The 21,118-nt window shown below is 47.1% G+C and overlaps 1 protein-coding gene across 2 annotated transcripts in view; it reads left to right on the top strand.

Moving 5' to 3' along the window:
- bbx (BBX high mobility group box domain containing) overlaps positions 1-21,118 on the top strand; it is a 166,666-nt gene that overhangs the window by 90,948 nt on the left and 54,600 nt on the right. For both annotated transcript variants that reach the window (XM_033033367.1, XM_033033368.1), the window contains exon 3: positions 20,191-20,361. In XM_033033367.1, the coding sequence (XP_032889258.1) occupies positions 20,200-20,361 (162 nt within the window). In that variant the 5' untranslated portion in view covers positions 20,191-20,199. The remainder of the gene's footprint in view (positions 1-20,190; positions 20,362-21,118) is intronic.

The following is a 21,118-nucleotide window of genomic DNA, read 5'->3' on the forward strand; positions in this document are numbered from 1 at the left end:
GGCAGGGACTATCATAACGCTTAAGAAACATGGATTGGACAGGTTTTGAGAGATATGGGCCGAACACAGGCAGGTGGGACTAGTGTAGATGGGACACATTGGTTGGTGTGAACCAGTTGGGACAAAGGGCCTGATTACTCGCTGTATGACTCTGCAATTTACCAAGAATTAATAAAACTAATATTAATTTTAATTAATTAAAATTAATAACTCTAACTTGGTATGAATCATAGTCTATTTGGCAGATAAGTTGTATTTGTAAGAAACAAAGATGGGAATACCATCTCCTTGGACAGTCAGTTTACATCTTGAAATACTTAGTTTGTTTGTTTATTTGTGCATTCCAATTATTAACAATACAAATGTATTTCCACCAATATGTGTTTGAGAGGCAAAGTTGGCATTTAGTGATATAATGTTCTGCCACCGCTCATTACAAAGACCACATTTGGTCACACTCACACTGTGCTTTGATCTTTATCATTGTTATAGAACACCTGGATTACTATACATTTCTACTGAATTTCATTTTTGCCAGCTCATGGATGCTTTGTGCTCCATTTAAATTGGACGATTTGGAGACATTTGAAGTTTGTTCGTGTCAGGCATGTCTGAAGAAGGGTCCCGATCCAAAATGTCACCTATCCATGTTCTCCAGGGATGCTCCCGGACCAGCTGCGGTATTCCAGCACTTTGAGTCCTCCCCTGAAGTTTGTTCACATGTTGTGTCCTTGTCTTAAAGCCCTGTCCCACGGTACGAGTTCATTCCAAGAGCTCTCCCGAGTTTACCCTGATTCGAACTCGAAGATTTACGGTAATGGCCACTCATCGGTACTCGGGGCTCTCGTGGACATTTTTCAACGTGTTGAAAAATCTTCACGAGTCTTCCCGTGCTTACCTGCTGTTAGCGAACCTTCCCGAGTACCTGCCATTGGCGTTACGAGCCACTAAGAGACGTCCCAGAGCTGCGACGTACCCGCTACGGTCATTTTCCGTGCTTACCACGAGTTAGATTTTTTTTTAAACTCGGGAGAGCACTTGAAATAACTCGCACCGTGAGACAGGGCTTTACAGGTTTACTTCAGATGCCTCGAGTTCTTAAATCTTCAGTTCCAGGCAGATCTTGAGGCCAGACTTCTGCCTCCATGATCTTACTGCCTGCTGTTCTTGGACCGTACCTCTCTTGAAGTATTGCTCCACGTACAGTCTTGTGCTAGGAAAGGGGCTTCTCACAGTTGAGAGGTGGAGTGCAGGCCAGGAGTTGTCTCAGGTCAGCCCCACCAAGTGGCACTGCCAGCTGGTGAGAGCCTCTTTCCCCTGGGCTGACCAGCTGCTGAAACACACATCATTCACAAACACTTGGCAACTGTGAGATCATTTGACCATTTAAAACATGCAAAGAATATACATAATCACTCTGACCTCCTGAACGTGCAGGTTCTTGAAACAACCTGCACAACGCTGGGCGGTCACGGAGGCGCAGCGGTAGAGTTGCTGCCTTGCAGCGCCGGAGACCCGGGTTCGATCCCGACTACCGGTCCTGTCTGTACAGAGTTTGTACGTTCTCCCCGTGACCATTGCGGGTTTTCTCCGAGATCTTCAGTTTCCTCCCACACTCCAAAGACGTACAGATTTGTAGGTTAATTGGCTTGGTAAATGTAAAAATTGTCTCTCGTGGGTGTATGTTAGTGTTAATGTGTGGAGATCGCTGGTTTCCTCATTGTATCTCTAAACTAAACTAAGAGCTAATCCTACTTTGCCAATGGTACATTACGGCACAACTCTTGCATTACCAAGGACTTTTTTTTTCTAATTGTGCTTGTGCTGATATCTTGATTTCACAGTCTTTTAGAAATGTTCTGTGTAATTAATGTATAATTTGTTTTGTGTGTTGTCTGAGTCTATGCGACTGTGAAGCTGCAAGATTTTCATTGTACCCCAAGCTGACCTGAATGCACCCTCACAGCCTTTGGTGGACTGAAGAAAGACTGAAGATCAAGACCATAGAACTGACACAACATTCATGGGCCACCAGACAGTGATGAGCCCTGCCATGTTATGTCATTCTGAGATTTTTTTTTGTTTGGTTTAGAGATACAGCACGGAAACAGGCCCTTTGGCCCACCGGGTCCGCGACGACCAGTGATCCCTGCATATTAACACTCCTACGCACACTAGGGACAATTTTTATATTTACCAAACCAATTAACCTACATACCTGTACGTCTTTGGAGTGTCGGAGGAAACCGAAGATGTCGGAGAAAACCCACACTGGCCACGGGGAGAATGTACATACTCCGTAAAGACGGCGCCCGTAGTCGGGATCAAACTCGAGTCTCCGGAGCTGCATTTGCTGTAAGGCACCAACTCTACTGCTGCACCACTGTGCCGCCCTCAACATGTGCTCAAAGCCTTCTTGATGAAATGCACCGTTCCTCACTGCCTCCTGGAGTCTCTGGCTCATGACAAGGAGTGGACAAGGAGTACGTCAGATGGTTCGGAGAGCCTGCAGGGTGCGCATCGCACTGTGAAAGAGGTGGTCCATCTCACCATCTCACCATCGGCCCACCGGCCTGCACCATCGGACACCTCCTGCTCCATGCGTTGAGTCCAATATTAGTGCACTAGGAGTGCATTAGTGCATGCAGGCCATCCTCGGTCCCGAGTCTCCATCCAATGTCAGTGCACGAGACTGGAGAGAGAGCAAGCAGACCATCCTTGGTCCAGAGACACTGCCCGAGAAGGAAAGGTGGAGAAGTGGTCATCAGGGCAATGACAATAGACAATAGGTGCAGGAGTAGGCCATTCGGCCCTTCGAGCCAGCACCGCCATTCACTGTGATCATGGCTGATCATCCACAATCAGTACCCCATTCCTGCCTTCTCCCCATATGCCCTGACTCTGCCATCTTTAAGAGCCCCATCTAACTCACTCTTGAAAGCATCCAGAGAATTGGCGTCCACTGCCTTCTGTGGCAGAGAATTCCACAGATTCACAACCCTCTGTGTGAAAATGTTTTTCCTCATCTCCGTTCTAAATGGCTTCCCCCGTATTCTTAAACTGTGGCCCCTGGTTCTGGACTCCCCCAACATCGGGAACATGTTTCCTGCCTCTAGTGCGTCCAAACCCTTAATAATCTTATACGTTTCAATAAGATCTCCTCTCATCTTTCTAAATTCCGGAGTGTACAAGCCCAGCTGCTCCATTCTCTCAGCATATGACAGTCCCGCCATCCCGGGAATTAACCTCGTGAACCTACGCTGCACTCCATAAAAAGGCAAGAATGTCCCTCCTCAAATTAGGAGACCAAAATTGCACACGTTACTCCAGGTGTGGTCTCACTGGGGCCCTGTACAACTACAGAAGGACCTCTTTGCTCCTATACTTAACTCCTCTTGTTATGAAGGCCAATTGGCTTTCTTCACTGCCTGCTGTACCTGCATGCTTACTCTCACAGGTGAACACGGGTGGCAATGTTTGTTTGCCAATTGTTACAGTATTGTCTGCAATCAGTAAACCTTTGCATCAACTGGAGTTCTGGTGAGTCAGTGGCAGGAAGTTGGCCAGGGGAACACTGGAGTGATCGGACCGTGAGGAGTTGAACGCGTTGCGGAGGGAGATGCGCAAAAGCAGTTAAAGAGGAGATGTTCGGCATTACAGGACTGGAAGCGCACCAGCTTTGTGACAGAGGGAATGGGGGGTGATGAGAATAATGGGAGAATAACTGAGTGTGGTTGGTGTAAATAGCTTGTTGATGGCTGCATGGTATTTCTGAGTGTGTCATAATCTGAATGCAAGCAGCTGGAGGTGAGATGAAGACGGAATGAATAATTTTATTTTTAGAACAGTAGAGAAATAATATTGTCAGTTGTTAATTTATAGTGGGAGTTAAAACATGTCTGTCAAACACACTAACAGTCCATTCCAGTCGTTCATCCACACAGAGTCATAGAGTGATACAATGTGTAAACAGGCCCTTCAGCCCAACTTGCCCACACCAGCCAACATATCCCAGCTACACTAGTCCCACCTGGCTGTGTTTGGTCCATATCCCTCCAAACTTGTCCTATCCATGTACCGGTCCAATTGTTTCTTAAACGTTGGGATAGTCCCTGCCTCAACTACCTCCTCTGGCAGCTTGTTCCATACACCCACCACCCTTTGTGTGAAAACCTTACCCCTCTATTAACTATGAACCTATGCCCGCTGGTCCTCGATTCCCCTACTCTGGGCGAGAGATTCTGTGAATCTACCTGATTTATTCCTCTCATGATTTTATACACCTCTATAAGATCATCCCTCATCCTCCTGCGCTCCAGGGAATAGAGACCCAGCCTACTCAACCTCTCCCTATAGCTCACACCCTCTAGTCCTGGCAACATCCTCTCTGAACCCTTTCAAGCTTGACAATATCTCTCCTATAATGTGGTGCCCAGAACTGAACACAATACTCTAACTGCGGTCTCATCAACGTCTTATACAACTGCCACATGACCTCCCAACTTCTTCATTCCCAGCTGATCTGAACAAGACTTGATCGCAACTTCTGTTGGCAACTTATAAATTTGTGAATCAAAGTAGTCAAATGAAATCTCAGTCCGAAGGGTGCACATTGGCACTTCCAGATCGTTGAGTTCACTAACAACTGATGTTGTATCAATGAAGCACCAGTGGGTTGATGAACGGAAATGTTTTGTATTTTGCTAGGCTGAAGTGGGGAAAGCAAATTGGTCATTGTCTTTCTTCACCCAAACCCAAATGTGTTGTGAATGTCACAGAGCCTGGTCTGCAGTGGCCTGGGCCCGGGAACTATTAGAGGCATGTGTGTCTTACCACTGGGGGCTCAGCTCACTACACAGTAACAGGGGGCAGTGTGGGATCAGTGGAGTGTGTGGACAATGGAGTCAGGGGCACTGTGGACATTGCATGACCAGCTGGCAAGGCTTGTGTCGTGATTCATTGAGGGAAGATACCGTACGTATACACCAGAATTAATCTGTCACTTCTGTAATTGTGCTGCATATTATCCTGCAGTGCATTATTCATGAATTCACAGCAGTGAGGTTTAAATAAGAATTCTGTAGTTACATTTCATAAATATTTGAAGGAGCTCATGCTGTGTTTGAATATTTCTGTGCAATTCCACCAGGTTTCTATGACTAAGCAGACAAAATGTGTGACTGAATGGCCAATTAACCCCTTTCACCTCTGGATTATTAAACTATAAAAACTTGTTAGCATGAAGTTAAAGCAAAGCTTTATGCTTTATTTTGGTGAAAAATATGGTGGACGATCCAACTCCTGAGGTTTCAGTAAAGTTCAATTTCCAGTCAATTATTAATAATAATAATAATGTATTTTATTGTCATTGCACAGAGGTACAACGAGATTTGGTATGCAGCTTCCATCCGATGTAATAACTTAATTAGCTAAACATTTAGACATCCAGAGAAACAATAGTGTGTGTGTGTGTGTGTGTGTGTGTGTGTGTGTGTGTGTGTGTGTGTGTGTGTCTCTGCTGTGTGTGTGTCTCTGCTGTGTGTGTGTCTCTGCTGTGTGTGTGTGGGTCTGTGTGTGTCTGCTGTGTGTATGTGTGTGTGTGTGTGTGTGTTTGTTTATTTATGTGTTTGTGTGTGTGTGTGTGTGTGTGTGTGTGTGTGTGTGTGTGTGTGTGTGTGTGTGTGTGTGTGTGTGCAAATTGTCCTTTGACATTGCTCTGTTGTCCTCAATATTCATCTTAAGGTGCAAAACACACATCTTTCTTCCTAAACAAACATTATGCCACAAAAACCGTGCCACAATTACTCTTCTGAAGAAGGGTTTCGGCCCGAAACGTCGCCTATTTCCTTGAAAAAGGAAACGTCGCTCCATAGATGCTGCTGCACCCGCTGAGTTTCCCCAGCAATTTTGTGTACCTTCCACAATTACTCTTCTTAGCTTTGTATAACCACATTAAAAAGTGGCAGTGGTCTTTCATGCCAAAATGCAGTGTGGTTGCTTTCCTTTAAAATGCATTCAGCATATTGCATTAAATGCATTGAATTTCAGCAATGCTGCAATGCAGGGATTGTTGACAGTACCCAGCTTTCTGCAACACAACAGGACATAAAGTCATGTTGAGATTCTAGTGTGTTGGTGCCTTCCTTGCTGAAGGTCCTTGCAAGCAAAGTCCAGCGTTCAGTTCACTTCCTCACTTGAATCCATTTTCTGCCGGCCTAAATGTCTCGACTCTCCGGGCTTGGAACTTGTTGGGACATTCTGACACAAGTTCCAACCCAGAGAATTTGCGACACAAGTGTCACTGGATTTGAGGCCCAGTGCAAATCAGGACATTCTACCCACTCTCCTCCTGTCTGTACTCTGATGGTGCCTTGCCGGGACAGGGTGAGGATATTTGGCTGTTCCCTTGTGCTTCGACCAGTGACTATTCTGATTGAAACTGTATCCGTCCACACCTGGTTTAGGTAGAGGAGGTCCATTCATTTCTCTTAACATTAGCAGCCAGAAGGTTGAGGCACTTAAGATAGACACAAAAAACTGGAGTAACTCAGCGCGTCAGACAGCATCTCTGGAGAAAAGGAATAGGTGTTGTTTCAGGTCGAACCCCTTCTTTAGACTGAGTCTGGGGAAGGGGAAACGAGAGATATAGACGGTGATGTAGAGAGATAGAGAATAAATGAATGAACAATTTAGTGTGCAAAATTAGAGCACATGGTATTGGGGATAGGATATTGACATGGATAGAGAACTGATTGGCCGACAGGAAACAAAGAGTAGGAATTAACGGGTCCTTTTCAGAACGGCAGGCAGTGACTAGTGAGTGGGGCGCCGCAAGGCTCAGTGTTGGGACCCCAGTTGTTTTTTAATATATATATATTAACGATTTAGACGAGGGAATTAAATGTAACATCTCTAAGTTTGCAGATGACACAAAGCAGCGTGGCAGTGTGAGCAGCGAGGAGGATGCTATGAGGCTGCAGGGTGACTTGGATAGGTTGGGTGATTGGGAAGAAGCATGGCAGATGCAGTATAATATAGATAAATGTGAGGTTATCCACTTTGGTGGCAAGAACAGGAAGGCAGATTATTATCTGATTGGTGTCAGATTAGGAGAAGGGGAGGTGCAACGAGACCTGGGTGTGCTTGTACATCAGTCATTGAAAGTAAGCATGCAGGTACAGCAGGCAGTGAGGAAAGCGAATGGCATGTTGGCTTTCATTGCAAGAGGATTTGAGTTTAGGAGCAAGGAGGTCCTACTGCATTTGTACAGGACCCTGGTGAGACTGCACCTGGAGTATTGTGTGCAATTTTGGTCTCCTAATTTGAGGAAGGACATTCTTGCTATTGAGGGAGTGCAGCGTACGTTCACCAGGTTAATTCTCGGGATGTCATATGATGAAAGAATGGGTCGACTGGACTTGTATTCACTGGAATTTAGAAGGATGAGAGGGTATCTTATGGAAACATAGAATTCCTAGAGGGTTGGACAGCGAAGATGCAGGAAAAATGTTCCTGATGTTAGGGGAGTCCAAAACCAGGGGGTCACAGTTTAAGAATAAGGGGTAGACCATTTAGGATTGAGATGAGGAAAAACTTTTTCACCCAGTCAGTTGTGTATCTGTAGAATTCTTTGCCACAATAGGCAGTGGAGGCCAATTCACTGGATGTTTTCAAGAGAGAGTTAGATTTAGCTCTTCGGGCTTAGGGAATTGAGGGATATGGGGGAAAAGGCCGGAACGGGGTACTGATTTTGGATGATCAGCCATAATCATATTGAATGGTGGTGCTGGCTCGAAGGGCCGAATGGCCTACTCCTGCACCTATTTCCTGTTTCTATGAAAGATATGCAAAAATGTAATGATAAATGATAAAGGCCATTGGTAGCTGTTTGTTAGGTGAGAACGAGTACAGACAATGAGACTCAACAAGACGACTTTGAAGCTGGTACGACTTGGGGTGGGGGGTTGAGGGGGGGATGGAGAGGGAGAGAGAGGGAATGCAGGGGTTACTTGAAGTTGGAGAAATCAATATTCATACCACTGGGGTGTAACCTGCCCAAGCGAAATTCGAGATGCGGTTCCTCCAATTTGTGATATTGGATTTTACTTGGATGTTTTTAACTGTTGAAAATATATTTAATTCTCTTTTTGGTATGTTTTGGATTTTTGATTGAACCACTTACTTTAACCATGCATACCATGGTGGTGTAATACATTTCCCCGTCCCTGACTGTCTGCCAGTGGACAGAGGCTGGTTCTGAATGAGCCAGCTGTCCATTTCTCTGCTGCTCTGTGGGCGGGTCTCATTGTGGCCAGATGGTGGTATTATGCATCATGGGGTCACGTCAGAGAATAGGACTAATGGTTTTACGACTGTGACTAACGTGATGTTAAATAGCTCCGTCAACAACTATTCTGAGGGAAGACCCAGAAGCTATTAGGCATCCCTATTCAGCCATACAGAATGTCCCTGAAACGTGTAATACTGCATGTATGACTTTGGTTGCCGTTGTGCTTAGCAGGTTGCTGTGCCCAAGATTTCTGTAGAGAGACACAAAATGCTGGAGTAAATCAGCGAGGCAGGCAGCATCTCTGGAGAGAAGGAATGGGTGACGTTTTGGATCGGTTTCGGGTTGAAACCCGGAACGTCACCCATACTTTCTCTCCGGAGATGCTGCCTGTCCCGCTGAGTTACTCCAGCATTTTGTGTCTACCTTCGGTTTAAGCCAGCACCTGCAGTTCATTCCTACACCTACTTTCTGTTGGTCTCTGAGGAGAGGAAAATGATATTTTTGTGCAGATGCAGAGTCTCCCAACTCGGCAGCTCAGTAACACAAGATAATTACGTTGACAAGCTAATTATTGGTAAGATCACCACTTTCCCCTCTCCTATGCATTGTTTAGTTTGTCGTTGAGTTAGATTCTCAGTTGGAAAGGAGAGGCAATTTTCCCTGCTAAGAAAATCAAGATCAAGACCACATAACGTGAGGTATGGAGCTGGCCTTTGAAGAAAGAGTTGCTTTCCTTAGAGAAGGGTGACTTTTTGAAATTGTCTCTCCCAGAGAAGTGTGGATGCCGCGTTGAGGAGATAAGAACAACATCAATGGATTTTTTTACTTGAACCAAACAGTGGCATCTGTTGATCGAACGTTGCAATGAAGTTGTGGTGGAAGAGTGCAGAGAAGATCTACCAGGGTGCTGCCGGGTCTCGAGGGCCTGAGACTTTAGAGATACAGCGCGGAAACGGGCCCTTTGGCCGACCAAGACCCTGCCGACCAACGATCCCCGTACACTAACACTATCCTACCCACCAGGGACAATTTACAATTTTTTCGAAGCCAATTAACCTACAAACCTGCACATCTTTGGAATGTGGGAGGAAACCGGAGCACCAGGAGAAAACCCACGTGGTCACAAGGAGAATGTAGAAGCTCAGTGCCGATGGCAGCTGTAGTCTGGATCAAACTCTGGTTTCTGACGCTACAAGGCAGCATCTCTACCGATACACCGCTGTGCTTCTCCAGAGGGGGCTATTAGGAGAGGTTGGGAAGGCTAAGGGTTTATATCTTGTAGCACAGCGGCTGAAAGGTGATCTTATAGAGGTGTTTAAAGCCATAAGAGGAATGGAGAGGGTGAATGCACAGTCTTTTCCCCAGAATGGGGGAAATCAAGGTTTAAGGTGAGAGTGGAAAGATTTAAAAAGAGCCCGAAGGGAAACCTTTTCACTGAGAGGATGGTGGACATATGGAATACGCTACCATATACTACTGAGGTAGCTGAGGCTGGTACAATAACAACTTTTCAAAGACATTTGAACACATATGTGTAGGAAGGAACTGCAGACGCTGGTTTAAACCAAAGATAGACACAAAACTCTGTGGTTCAGGCAGCATCTCTGGAGAGAAGGCAGTGTGGGCGGCGCGACTTTCGTCAGCAGCGGCCTCTGCAGTCCGTCTGCGTTTTTATTATTTTATGTCTATGTTTTTATGTAGTTTTTGTTATTTTTTGTTGGGGTATGTGTGTGGGGGGGTGGGGGTGGTGTGGGGGGGAGGGGGTAACTTTTAAATCTCTCCCTGCACGGGAGACCCGACCTTTTCTTTGTCGGGTCTCCGTTGTCGTTGGGGCTGCAACGAGGAGCGGCCTCCAACAGGAAGACCAGGGGCTGTGGTGCCGACTACTCACCTCACCGTCGCGGAGCTGGCCGAGTCCAGAGCGGGTGGAGCTGTGGTGGACGCTGCTGCGGCCCGACCCCCGGAGATTCGGTGGCTGCAACTGCGGGTTTGGCGGACAGTGACACCGGGAGCCCGCGGGTCCCTGGAGGGAGACCGCTTTTCGGGGCTTCCGCAACGGCGACTTCTCCCGCCCGAGTTGCGGGGTTGAAGAGCTCCTGGAGCGGGGCCTTACATCATCGCCCCGCGCGGCTGGGAATAGCCGCGGGACTGCGAGCGCACGCCGGGGCTCTAACACCAAGACCCGGTGTGCGACCTTGCATCACCCGGCGTGGCTTTAATGGCCGCGGGACAATTCGCCATCGCCCGCCGGGGGATTTGACTTTGACTCTGACATCGGGGGGGGGGGTGGGGGGAGTGCAGTGGAGAGATAAGTTTTTTTGGCCTTCCATCACAGCAATGTGATGGATGTTTATGTAAATTATGTTGTGTCTTGGGTCTATTTGTTTGTAATGTATGGCTGCAGAAACGGCATTTCGTTTGGACCTCAAGGGGTCCAAATGACAATAAATTGAATTGTATTGTATTGTATTGTATCTCTGGAGAGAAGGAATGGGTGATGTTTCAGGTCGAGACCCTTCTTTGGACTAGGTAGGGAAAAGGGAAATGAGGTACCCTGGTCGTTTCTCTTTTCCTTAACTAGTCTGAAGAAGGGTCTCAACCCAAAACGTCACTCATTCCTTCTCTCGAGATGCTGTTTGTCCCGCTGAGTTCCTCCAGCATTTTCTGCCTATGGACAGGTATATGGGGAGGAAAGGTTTAGAGGAGTGTGGGCCAAACGCAGATAAATGGGATGGGTTTGCATGGGTGGCATGGTGAATTGGGCTGAAGGGTCTGTCTCTGACACTCGCAGTATGTTGGGGCTGAGATGAGTGGCTTCTGATAACCATATTTCTCTGCCATTGTGCAAACTCAACCCCATGGAGTATTTAACTTTAGATACTCATTGCCCTCAGTTTTACCGAGACGCCTGGAGTGCCACCTTGGTATCAAAGGCAATCAATCTCGGCTCATATCTGGAATTCAACTCTGAGCTCCACTTTTCAAACAAGGCTCAACTCGAAAATTCACCCATTCTTTTTCTCCAGAGATGCTGCCTGACCCGCTGAGTTACTCTGGCACTTTGTGTTCTTTCATTTATAAACCATCTGCCACACCTGTCACTATACCTCCTCCCTCGACTCTGTCCAGGGACCCCGACAGTCCTTTCGAGTTCGGCAGGAGGGGTTCACTTGCACCTCCTCCAACCTCATCTACAGTATCCATTGTTCAAGATGTGGACTCTTATACATCGGCGAGACCAAACGCAGACTGGGCGATCATTTCGCTGAACACCTTCGTTCAGCCCGCCTGAACCAACCTGATCTCCCGGTTGCTGGACACTTTAATTCTCCTTCCCATTCCTACACAGACCTTTCTGTCCTGGGTCTCCTCCATTGTCAGAGTGAGGCTAAACGCAAATTGGAGGAACCGCATCTCATATTTCGCTTGGGCAGCTTACAGCCCAGTGGTATGAATATTGATTTCTCTCACTTCAGGTAGCCCCGGCATTCCCTCTCTCTCTATCACTCCCCCACCCAAGTCACACTAGCTTCTCATTTTCACCCCACAAGCAGCTAACAATGGCCTGTTTACTTTATCATCATTACTTTTTTGCATATCTTTCATTCATTGTTCTTTATCTCTCCACATCACCATGTATATCTCTCGTTTCCCTTATCCCTGACATCAGTCTGAAGGAGGGTCTCCACCCGAAACGTCACCCATACCTTCTCTCCAGAGATGCTGCCTGTCCGGCTGAGTTCCTCCAGCTGTTTGTGTCTATCTGCAAATCTTTGTTCTATAGGGCTGTTATGATGCTCGCGACTGAAAGTGAAACTGGAATTTGAATAGTTGACACGAGAGTGGGGTGGAAACCTGCCCATGCATGAGCTATGTTTCTGGACGGCAAGCGTGATGGGCTGGGTGTAGTCGGTGCAGTACATGTCTGTGCAACAGGGTGGCATCCAGGAGAGGGATTTGTAGTCATTGTCATCGCACTGAACACTGACTCAACATGTCCCATCTAAAACTAGTCACACCTGCCTGCATTTAGCCCATATCCCTCTGAAGACAGACACAGAATGCTGGAGTAATTCAGTATCTCTGGAGAGAAGGAATGGGTGACGTTTCAGGTCGAGGCCATTCAGATTTCGTCAGTCAGAAGAAGGGTTCCTAACCAAAAATGTTACCCATTCTTTCCCTCTAGCGATGCTACCAGTCCCACTGAGTTACTCCAGCATTTTGTGTCTATCTACTATGTAAACCAGCATCTGCAGTTCCTTCCTACCTATAAGCCTCTTAACCCATCTTATCCATGTACCTGTGTAAATGTTTCCTAAACCTGCTGCACTCTCAGTGCTGCTGCCCCAGCTGTGAACGGTGGTCTGTGCGGAGCTGGGTCTGGTGCTGGGAATCCCTCAACTCACTGCATCAAACGCTGAGGGATGTCCTGGGAATCCGCGTTAAAATCAGGCCCTCTCCTCAAATAGCATCTGGACTTTGGTGGGATTATCCTGGATGTTTCACATTAATTACAGCGCAACGCTAAGCTCTCATTTTAACTATAGATCAAGCAACACTTTGAAGCAATTTGACATTTTGGCCTTTGATTTGAAGCATTTCTGTTCTACAATGTACGAAGTAGCAGTATTGCAATTTGTTCCACGGTCAGACAGTCTAGGTCTGTAATGGACCGAAGAAGTGAAAGAAGCGGAGATATATCCCACTACCCTTCCATACACCAGCTCACCCAACCCTAGCGTTGGTTTTGAGTTTGTGTTCAACCATTATGTTGTTGAAGAAATTCAATAAAAGGAGACCATATTTTGGAAAATTGACTGGTTTGTCAGTCAAGACAAGCCTTATTTTTTCTAGATCTAGTGTCTCGGTCATTTCTGTGATCCACATCTTCACTGTGGGGACTGTTATCTTTTTCCAAAATTTAAATCACAGGCGATATTTTAGGCAACTACAGGCGTCTAGTTTGTCGCCACATGTTCACTGGTGGTCGCTGTGAGTAGTCTCCTCAGTCGCGCAAAAAAGTCATAGCGTCTCTCTGGTCGCCGCTAAATTTTCAACGTGGAAAAATAGGCGACAGTGGGTTTGACGCCAATGAGCGTAGCTTGATATTTCCTGACGTAGGTGCTTTCGTAGGTTGCTGCCAGGTTGTCGCCGGTTTTTCGGCGACCTGCTATAACTATGACAGTTGCCTAAAAAATCGGCAAGTGGGACAGGCCCATAACCACTTTTAAAGTAAACCAAAGGGTGGACTATTTCTCGGTTCAATTTCACATCCTAATCAGTTGCAACATCTTTACCTCTTCACTTTCCTTTTCATAAAAGTACACTTCTGCTTTGTACAAATAAGAAAGCTGCAAGGAACATTCTATTTAATTTGTGCATGTATCAAGAGGGTCTCCTTTATCCAGTGTAGCCCAACGTATCCCATGTTAGGAAGAAGGAACGGCTTCTTACTGAAAACTTGACTCTGGAACTGTGATGAGTGAAGGCAGCGATGCCGTTAAAGTGACCGGCCATAATCGCCCGAACAATGCCCAGTTACCTACGTTGGACAGGACCCATCATTCATGTCTGTTCCGAGGTCTGCAGTGGGAACGAGATCACCGGGCAGAATGAAGAAAAGGTTCAAACCTTCCTTGGGGGGGAAAAATGCTACAATTCCCACTGACACTTGAGAACCCCCAGCCCATGAGTGAGTGGGCAGAAGTGGAGAGGGAGTGGTCAGAGTCTATTGAGAGCCTAGAGTCTGTGCATTGGAAGTACATGGAAACTCTGCACAAACAGCGGGACGAGTAACCTACCTGATCAAAGTACCGACCTGATTGCCCATCTCCTACCCCATCTCGGGCAGAGTCCGCAGTTCCCACTCCTGAACCTGCAACTGAAGGGTGAAACCAAGCTGTCTTTGATCTCGAGGGACCATCTGTGCAGGTGATGGGGTATATATCCAGATCCAGATGGTTAGAAGCAGTTTATTCTGTTACTCATAGTTTAATTAGATTGATAAGGTCAAATCATAATTCATGTTCAAAGTAATTCAGAGGGAGTATGATGAAAATATTCCTTTGATATTGAGTGGGCACTCCTGCACTGACGTTTCTCACCCACCACACTTTGCAAGGATGCAGGTTGGCCATCCCGCTGAATTAGAAGTGCTTGCGTTCTCTGGGTTTGTCGGTGCAGGCTGGTGCTCCTGCACACACCTGGCACTGAGCCACAAGGCGTTGCCCGTTTATAACGCAGCCAAGTATTGGATACAGGCACTCGCCAGGTAACGGATGCCCGACTGAAGTACAGTGGTTTGGGTGCCGCAAGGTGGGTTTCCCCAGTTGCTGACGACATCTTCTGCCATGTGGGAACTTGGTTCACAGCAATGTCATTGCATCAGAATGGTTGCATTAAACGCCCTAGTCTGAGTGCACCTTGCCCTGCAGACTAGTCAGGGGATAGGGAGACGAGAGATATAGACAGTAATGTAGAGAGAAATACAACAAATGAATGAAAGAAATGCAAAACAGTAACGATGATTAAGGAAACAGGCCATTGTTTGCTGTGTGGGAACGGGAACCTGACGGGTGGGGGAGGGTTGGAGAGAGAGAGGGGGTGCAGGGGTTACTTCAAGTAACCCGTGCAATCTAACTTCAAAAGTAGGCAAAAATGCTGGAGAACCTCAGCGGGTGAGGGAAGGAATAGGTGACGTTTCGGGTAGACTCCTTTTTCAGACCTTCAAGTAACTCCTGCATTCCCTGTCTCTCCATCTCTCCCCACCAAGGTCGCACCAAGGTCCCGTTCTCATCTTTCTCACCAAATAATGGCCTTCCTTTATCACCGCATATCTTTCATTTCATTTATTCTATATCTTTCGTTCCCCTTATCCCTAACCAGCCTGAAGAAGGGTCTCGACCTGAAACGTCACCCAATCCTTCTCTCCAGAGATGCTGCCTGACCCCCAGAGAGGTGGTTGAGCTCTCTTATTGCAGCGGGGCATTGCCTAGCCATGAATAGACTCCTATTCATAGGCTACAGCTCTGCCTTTAACACCATTATACCATCCAAGCTCATCAACAAACTCACACGACTTGGTGTCAGCACTCATCTCTGCAACTGGATCCTCGACTTCCTGACCAACAGACCCCAATCAGTGAGGATAGGGGACAAATCATCCTCTATGATAATCCTCACCACTGGTGCTCCACAAGGATGTGTTCTCCGCCCCTTCTTTACTCCTTGTATACCCACCACTGTGCAGCCATGTACAAATATAATTCAATGTTCAAATTCGCAGACGGCATCTCCATTGTGGGCTAGATATCAAATAATGATGAGACGGACTACGGGAAGGAGATCGGGACCTTGTATCCTGGTGTCGAGACAACAACCTTTCTCGCAATGTCAGCAAGACAAAGGAGATAATGATCGGCTTCAGGAAGCGAAGCGGTACACACACCCCAGTTTGAATTGACGGTGCTGAAGTAGAGATGGTCGATAACGTCAAATTCCTCGTAGTCAATCTCACCAACAACTTCTCCTGAAGCAACGACCCACAATGCTATTTCCTTAGAAGTCTTAGTAAGTTTGGCATGTCCCCTGCAACTCTCACCAACTTCTACAGATGCACCATAGAAAGCATTTTATCAGGATGCATCACAGCATGGTTTGGGAACAGCTCCATCCGGGACAGTAAGAAATTGCAGCGAATTGTGGACGCAGCCCAGACCATCATACAAACCAACCTCCCTTCCATTGACTCCATTTATACCTCACGCTGCCTCAGCAAGTCCAGCAGCACAATCTAGGCCGAGTCACACCCTGGCCACTCACTCTTCTCCCCTCTCCCATCAGGCAAAATGTATAGAAGTGTGAAAACGCACACCTCCAGATTCGGGGGCAGTTCCTTCCCAGCTGTGATCAGGCAACTGAATCATCCTACCACAACCAGAGACAGTGCTGAACTACTATCCACCTCATTGATGACTATCCTTGACCGGACTATTGCTAGCTTTACCTTGCACTAAATGTTATTCCCTTATCATGTATCTCTACACTGTAAATTAATTGATTGTTATCATGTATTGTCTTTCTGCTGACTGGATAGCACACAACAAAAGCTTTTCACTGTACCTCAGTACACGTGACAACAAACTAAAGTGAACGGTTGTGTGGTGTGCAGGTTCTCCAGGGCTTTCTGCAGTGGCATGGACTACACAGCAGAGACACGTGGATGGAGCTGAACACTGCAATGATTTACCAGCAACTCAACCTCCTGCAGTAGTTAATGAAGCGGCTAAAAGACAGCTGCAAAAAACAGACAGAGTGCTGGAGTAACTCTGTGGGTCGGGCAGCATGTCTGGAGAGCATGACTTGGTGATGTTTAGGGTCGAGGCATTTCTTTAGACGGAGTTGAGTATAGGAGCAGGGAGGTTCTACTGCAGTTGTACAGAGTCTTGGTGAGACCACACCTGGAGTATTGCGTACAGTTTTGGTCTCCTAATCTGAGAAAATACATTCTTGCCATAGAGGGAGTACAGAGAAGGTTCACCAGACTGATTCCTGAGATGTCAGGACTTTCATATGAAGAAAGACTGGATAGACTCGGCTTGTACTCGCTAGAATTTAGAAGATTGAGGGGGGATCTTATAGAAACTTACAAAATTCTTAAGGGGTTGGACAGGCTAGATGCAGGAAGATTGTTCCCGATGTTGGGGAAGTCCAGAACAAGGGGTCACAGTTTAAGGATAAGGGGGGAATCTTTTAGGACCGAGATGAGAAAAACATTTTTCACACAGAGTGGTGAATCTTTGGAATTCTCTGCCACAGAAGGTAGTTGAGGCCAGTTCATTGGCTATATTTAAGAGGGAGTTAGATGTGGCCCTTGTGGCTAAAGGGATCAGGGGGTATGGAGAGAAGGCAGGTACAGGATACTGAGTTGGATGATCAGCCATGATCATATTGAATGGCGGTGCAGGCTCGAAGGGCCGAATGGCCTACTCCTGCACCTATTTTCTATGTTTCTATGATTGTCCTGCTGGCCTGAGTTTTTGGAAAGCTGCCTTGTGGAACTCCTTCAAGCAATGTTCTTGAACTGAGACGATGAGCCTCTACCAACCACGCCCTCTGTAGCAAACAGTGGGCAGGAGAGGTTCGACACACTTGCACTGCATTAGCTTCATTGTTATCATCAGAGTTGCTTTGTGGAATGGTGGAATGTACCCTTGGCCTCAGAGCTGGATAGTCCCAGGAAACACCGGGCCTAGGTAGACGCTGAGCCAGATGTAAGCATTGTCCCAAGCAGTGAGGCTGTGAAAGCCGTCATCACAGACACATGCACAGTGTCCAGGTAATGCGTCCAGAAGGAACTGTCTCTGAACATCTGCCATTCCAACGTGCCTGAGCTCTGGTACAGAAACAAGTTGAGAATCAGCCTGTTTTTGGCAATGAAAATCATAGCACTTGCTTAACTCCTGCTGTTACTCTGCTCGTGATCGCAGGTGACTGGAGAGGGTGATGACTGGTTGGGCTGGGAGTTTGGACAGACTACACCTGGGCAAGGATCCACATTGTCAACTTGTTGGCTGTGATTGTACAATAATATTGGCACCTTACTAACAACTTAGGTAATGCGACTGATGCAATATCACCATTACCATGGCATCCTTCTCTCTGGTCAGAATATTCCAGGAAAAATCTATTTCTGTAGACATTTGGGGTACTTTCCTGCTGCTGTAACTGTTTATCGTTTATCATCTCACATGAAAATAGTATTCTATTTGAGGTATAGAACGTGCTTTACATATTCGGTGTTAGACGCGCTGTAGCAGTGGTTAATATCTGAGTATGGGTTAAAGGATCATTATGGACTTGGATTAAATATGCATTGGCATCCGACGTGGGAGCCAGGGCAGGTTGGCGCTTGCTACTCAGTTTAGTTTATGGTCACGTGTGGCAAGGTACAGTGACGAGCTTTTTGTTGCGTGCTGTCCAGTCAAGACGATACATACATGACGGACACAAAAAGCTGGAGTATCTCAGCGGGACAGGCAGCATCTCCGGAGAGAAGGAATGGGTGACGCTTCGGGTCGAGACCCTCCTTTGGAATACATGATTGCAGCCAAGCCGTCCACAGTGTACAGATACAGGATGCTTGTGATCAGGGAGTTTCCCCACTACCACCGCATCCCAGGGCAGCTTCTGTGGAGTGGACCTAATTTCAAGGCATAACGTTCACAGATACTGTAGTGGGGTCCGTTGGAACAGCCGAGAAAGAGAGCTGCGATAAAGGCAGAGCGACCTGAATATTTCAAGAAAGTTTAGCAATAAGAGTTGGGTTAAGTCAGGCCAAGAGGCCGCTGATCCCATCATGAGTAGATTTGCTCTCACTGCCACTTCACCCAGGCTCGGGGTAGGGGCTCTGCACTGAAATGTGACTCGTAATAAAGTGAGATGAGAGTGGCAGAAGGGTAGAGTATGTGGGAGCAGCAAGTGGGAGACCCCCGATTTCATTCACTTTCTCCTCAATTTAGAGTCATCGAGTCACACAGCATGGAAACAGGCCTTTCGACCCATCTTGTCCATGTTGCCCCATCTATGCCAGTCCCACCTGAGTACGATTGGCCCATATACCTCTAGACTTTTCTTATCCATGGTACACAAAAATGCTGGGGAAACTCAGCGGGTGCAGCAGCATCTATGGAGCGAAGGAAATAGGCAACGTTTCGGGCCGAAACCCTTCTTCAGACCCTTCTTTCTTAACCATGCACCTGTCCAAGTGCCATTTAAATGCTGTTATATTTCCTGCCACATCCACCTCATATGGCAGCTCATTCCATAAACCCACCAACCTCTGAATGAAAAAGATGCCCCTTAGGTTCCTACTAAATCTTTCCCCTCTCACCTTAAACCTATGTCCTCTGGTTCGTGATTCCCTGCCCTGGGTAAAAGACTCTGTACATTCACCCTATCTATTCCCCTCATGATTTTATACACCCCCCATAAGATCACAGCCTCCTGAGCTCCAAGGAATAAAGTCATTTAAAAGACATTTGGACAGATGCATGGATAGGAAAGGTTTCGAGGGAAATGAGCCAAAGGCGGTCAGGTGGGACTGGTGTTGATGGAATACCTGAGTCGGCATGGGCAAGTAGGGCCGAAGGGCCTGGTTCCTGCTGTGTGACACGATGACTAAACATAGAAACATAGAAAATAGGTGCAGGAGTAGGCCATTCGGCCCTTCAAGCCTGCACCGCCATTCAATATGATCATGGCTGATCATCCAACTCAGTATCCTGTACCTGCCTTCTCTCCATACCCCCTGATCCCTTTAGCCACAAGGGCCACATCTAACTCCCTCTTAAATATAGCCAATGAACTGGCCTCAACTACCTTCTGTGGCAGAGAATTCCAGAGATTCACCACTATCTGTGTAAAGTCCTAGCCTGCCCAACCACTCCCTGCAGTTAAGGCCCCAGTCCTCGTAAATCATTTAAAATTATTTGCATTCTGTAAAAGACATCCGTTCACAAATTCCCACAGTGTGGAATGGGAAGCAGCTGTGGGAATGAGGGAGCGGAGATTCCACAGGAGCCGTTCTGCCTGTGCTCTGGGGGGAGAGGCTTCCCCTTTAAGAGTTGTGCTGCGAGGCAGAGCTGAGAATGCTGCTGCTGGCTTCTGCTGCTGCCGGCTGGCATCGAGGCAGCAGAGGGAGCTCGTGCTCACCCTCAGCCCTGAGCCAGCGCAGCAATCTGTGCAACAATGAGGTGTGTCACCCTGGCCGCTGCTCCTGTAATGTGAGGATGAGTGTCCATGCCTGGGCTCTGCTCCACCGCGCTGTGCCTGCCTGCCTGCCTGCCTGCCCGCCTTGTCCCCATTGATAATCATGTGCTCTCTGTGTTTGTGTGATGCAGCTCGCCACCATGAAAGCCAGCAGCAGAAATAAAGACCACTCAGCAGATGGTGATGGAACTGGGAAACGACCCAAACGGAAGTGTCTCCAGTGGCATCCGCTGCTTGCCAAGAAGATGCTGGACTTCTCTGAGGAGGAGGAGGAGGATGAGGAGGATGAAGACATTGATAAGGTAGACGTGGAGTTAGTGCTCTTTCTAAACTTGGCAGCACACTGACCCGTCCTGTCCCCAGGTTGACGTGTCAGTGTCCAATGTCCACAATCACACAATGCTCCAGAATAAAGTGACTTCAGCAGCGCAACCTTTGTTTATCTTCAGAAGGTACACAAAAATGCTGGAGAAACTCAGCGGGTGCAGCAGCATCTATGGAGCGAAGGAAATAGGCAACGTTTCGTCCCTGAGTTTCTCCAGCATTTTTGTGTACCTTCGATTTTCCAGCATCTGCAGTTCCTTCTTAAACACTTTGTTTATCTCCCTTCAGCTGCCCAATCTTCTTGTCACTTTCCACAGTCAACTGTTCAATTTTTCTACTTTGCCCGTTCTTAATAATTCAGTGTGAAGAAAATTCCCGACTGTCCATTCCCTCTGCAGATGCTGCCTGACCCGCTGAGTTCCTCCAGCATGTTGTGTTTTGCTCAAGATTCCAGCATCTGCAGTTCCTTGTGCCTCTCTCTTAGTAATTCATAGAAACATAGAAAATAGGTACAGGAGTAGGTCATTCGGCCCTTCGAGCCTGCACCGCCATTCAATATGATCATCCAACTCAGTATCCTGTACCTGCCTTCTCTCCATACCCCCTGATCCCTTTAGCCACAAGGGCCACATCTAACTCCCTCTTAAATATAGCCAATGAACTGGCCTCAACTACCTTCTGTGGCAGAGAATTCCAGAGATTCACCACTCTCTGTGCGAAAAATGTTTTTCTCAT

Source organism: Amblyraja radiata, chromosome 14 (assembly GCF_010909765.2).
Source record: "Amblyraja radiata isolate CabotCenter1 chromosome 14, sAmbRad1.1.pri, whole genome shotgun sequence".
NCBI classification, from domain to species: Eukaryota; Metazoa; Chordata; class Chondrichthyes; order Rajiformes; family Rajidae; genus Amblyraja; species Amblyraja radiata.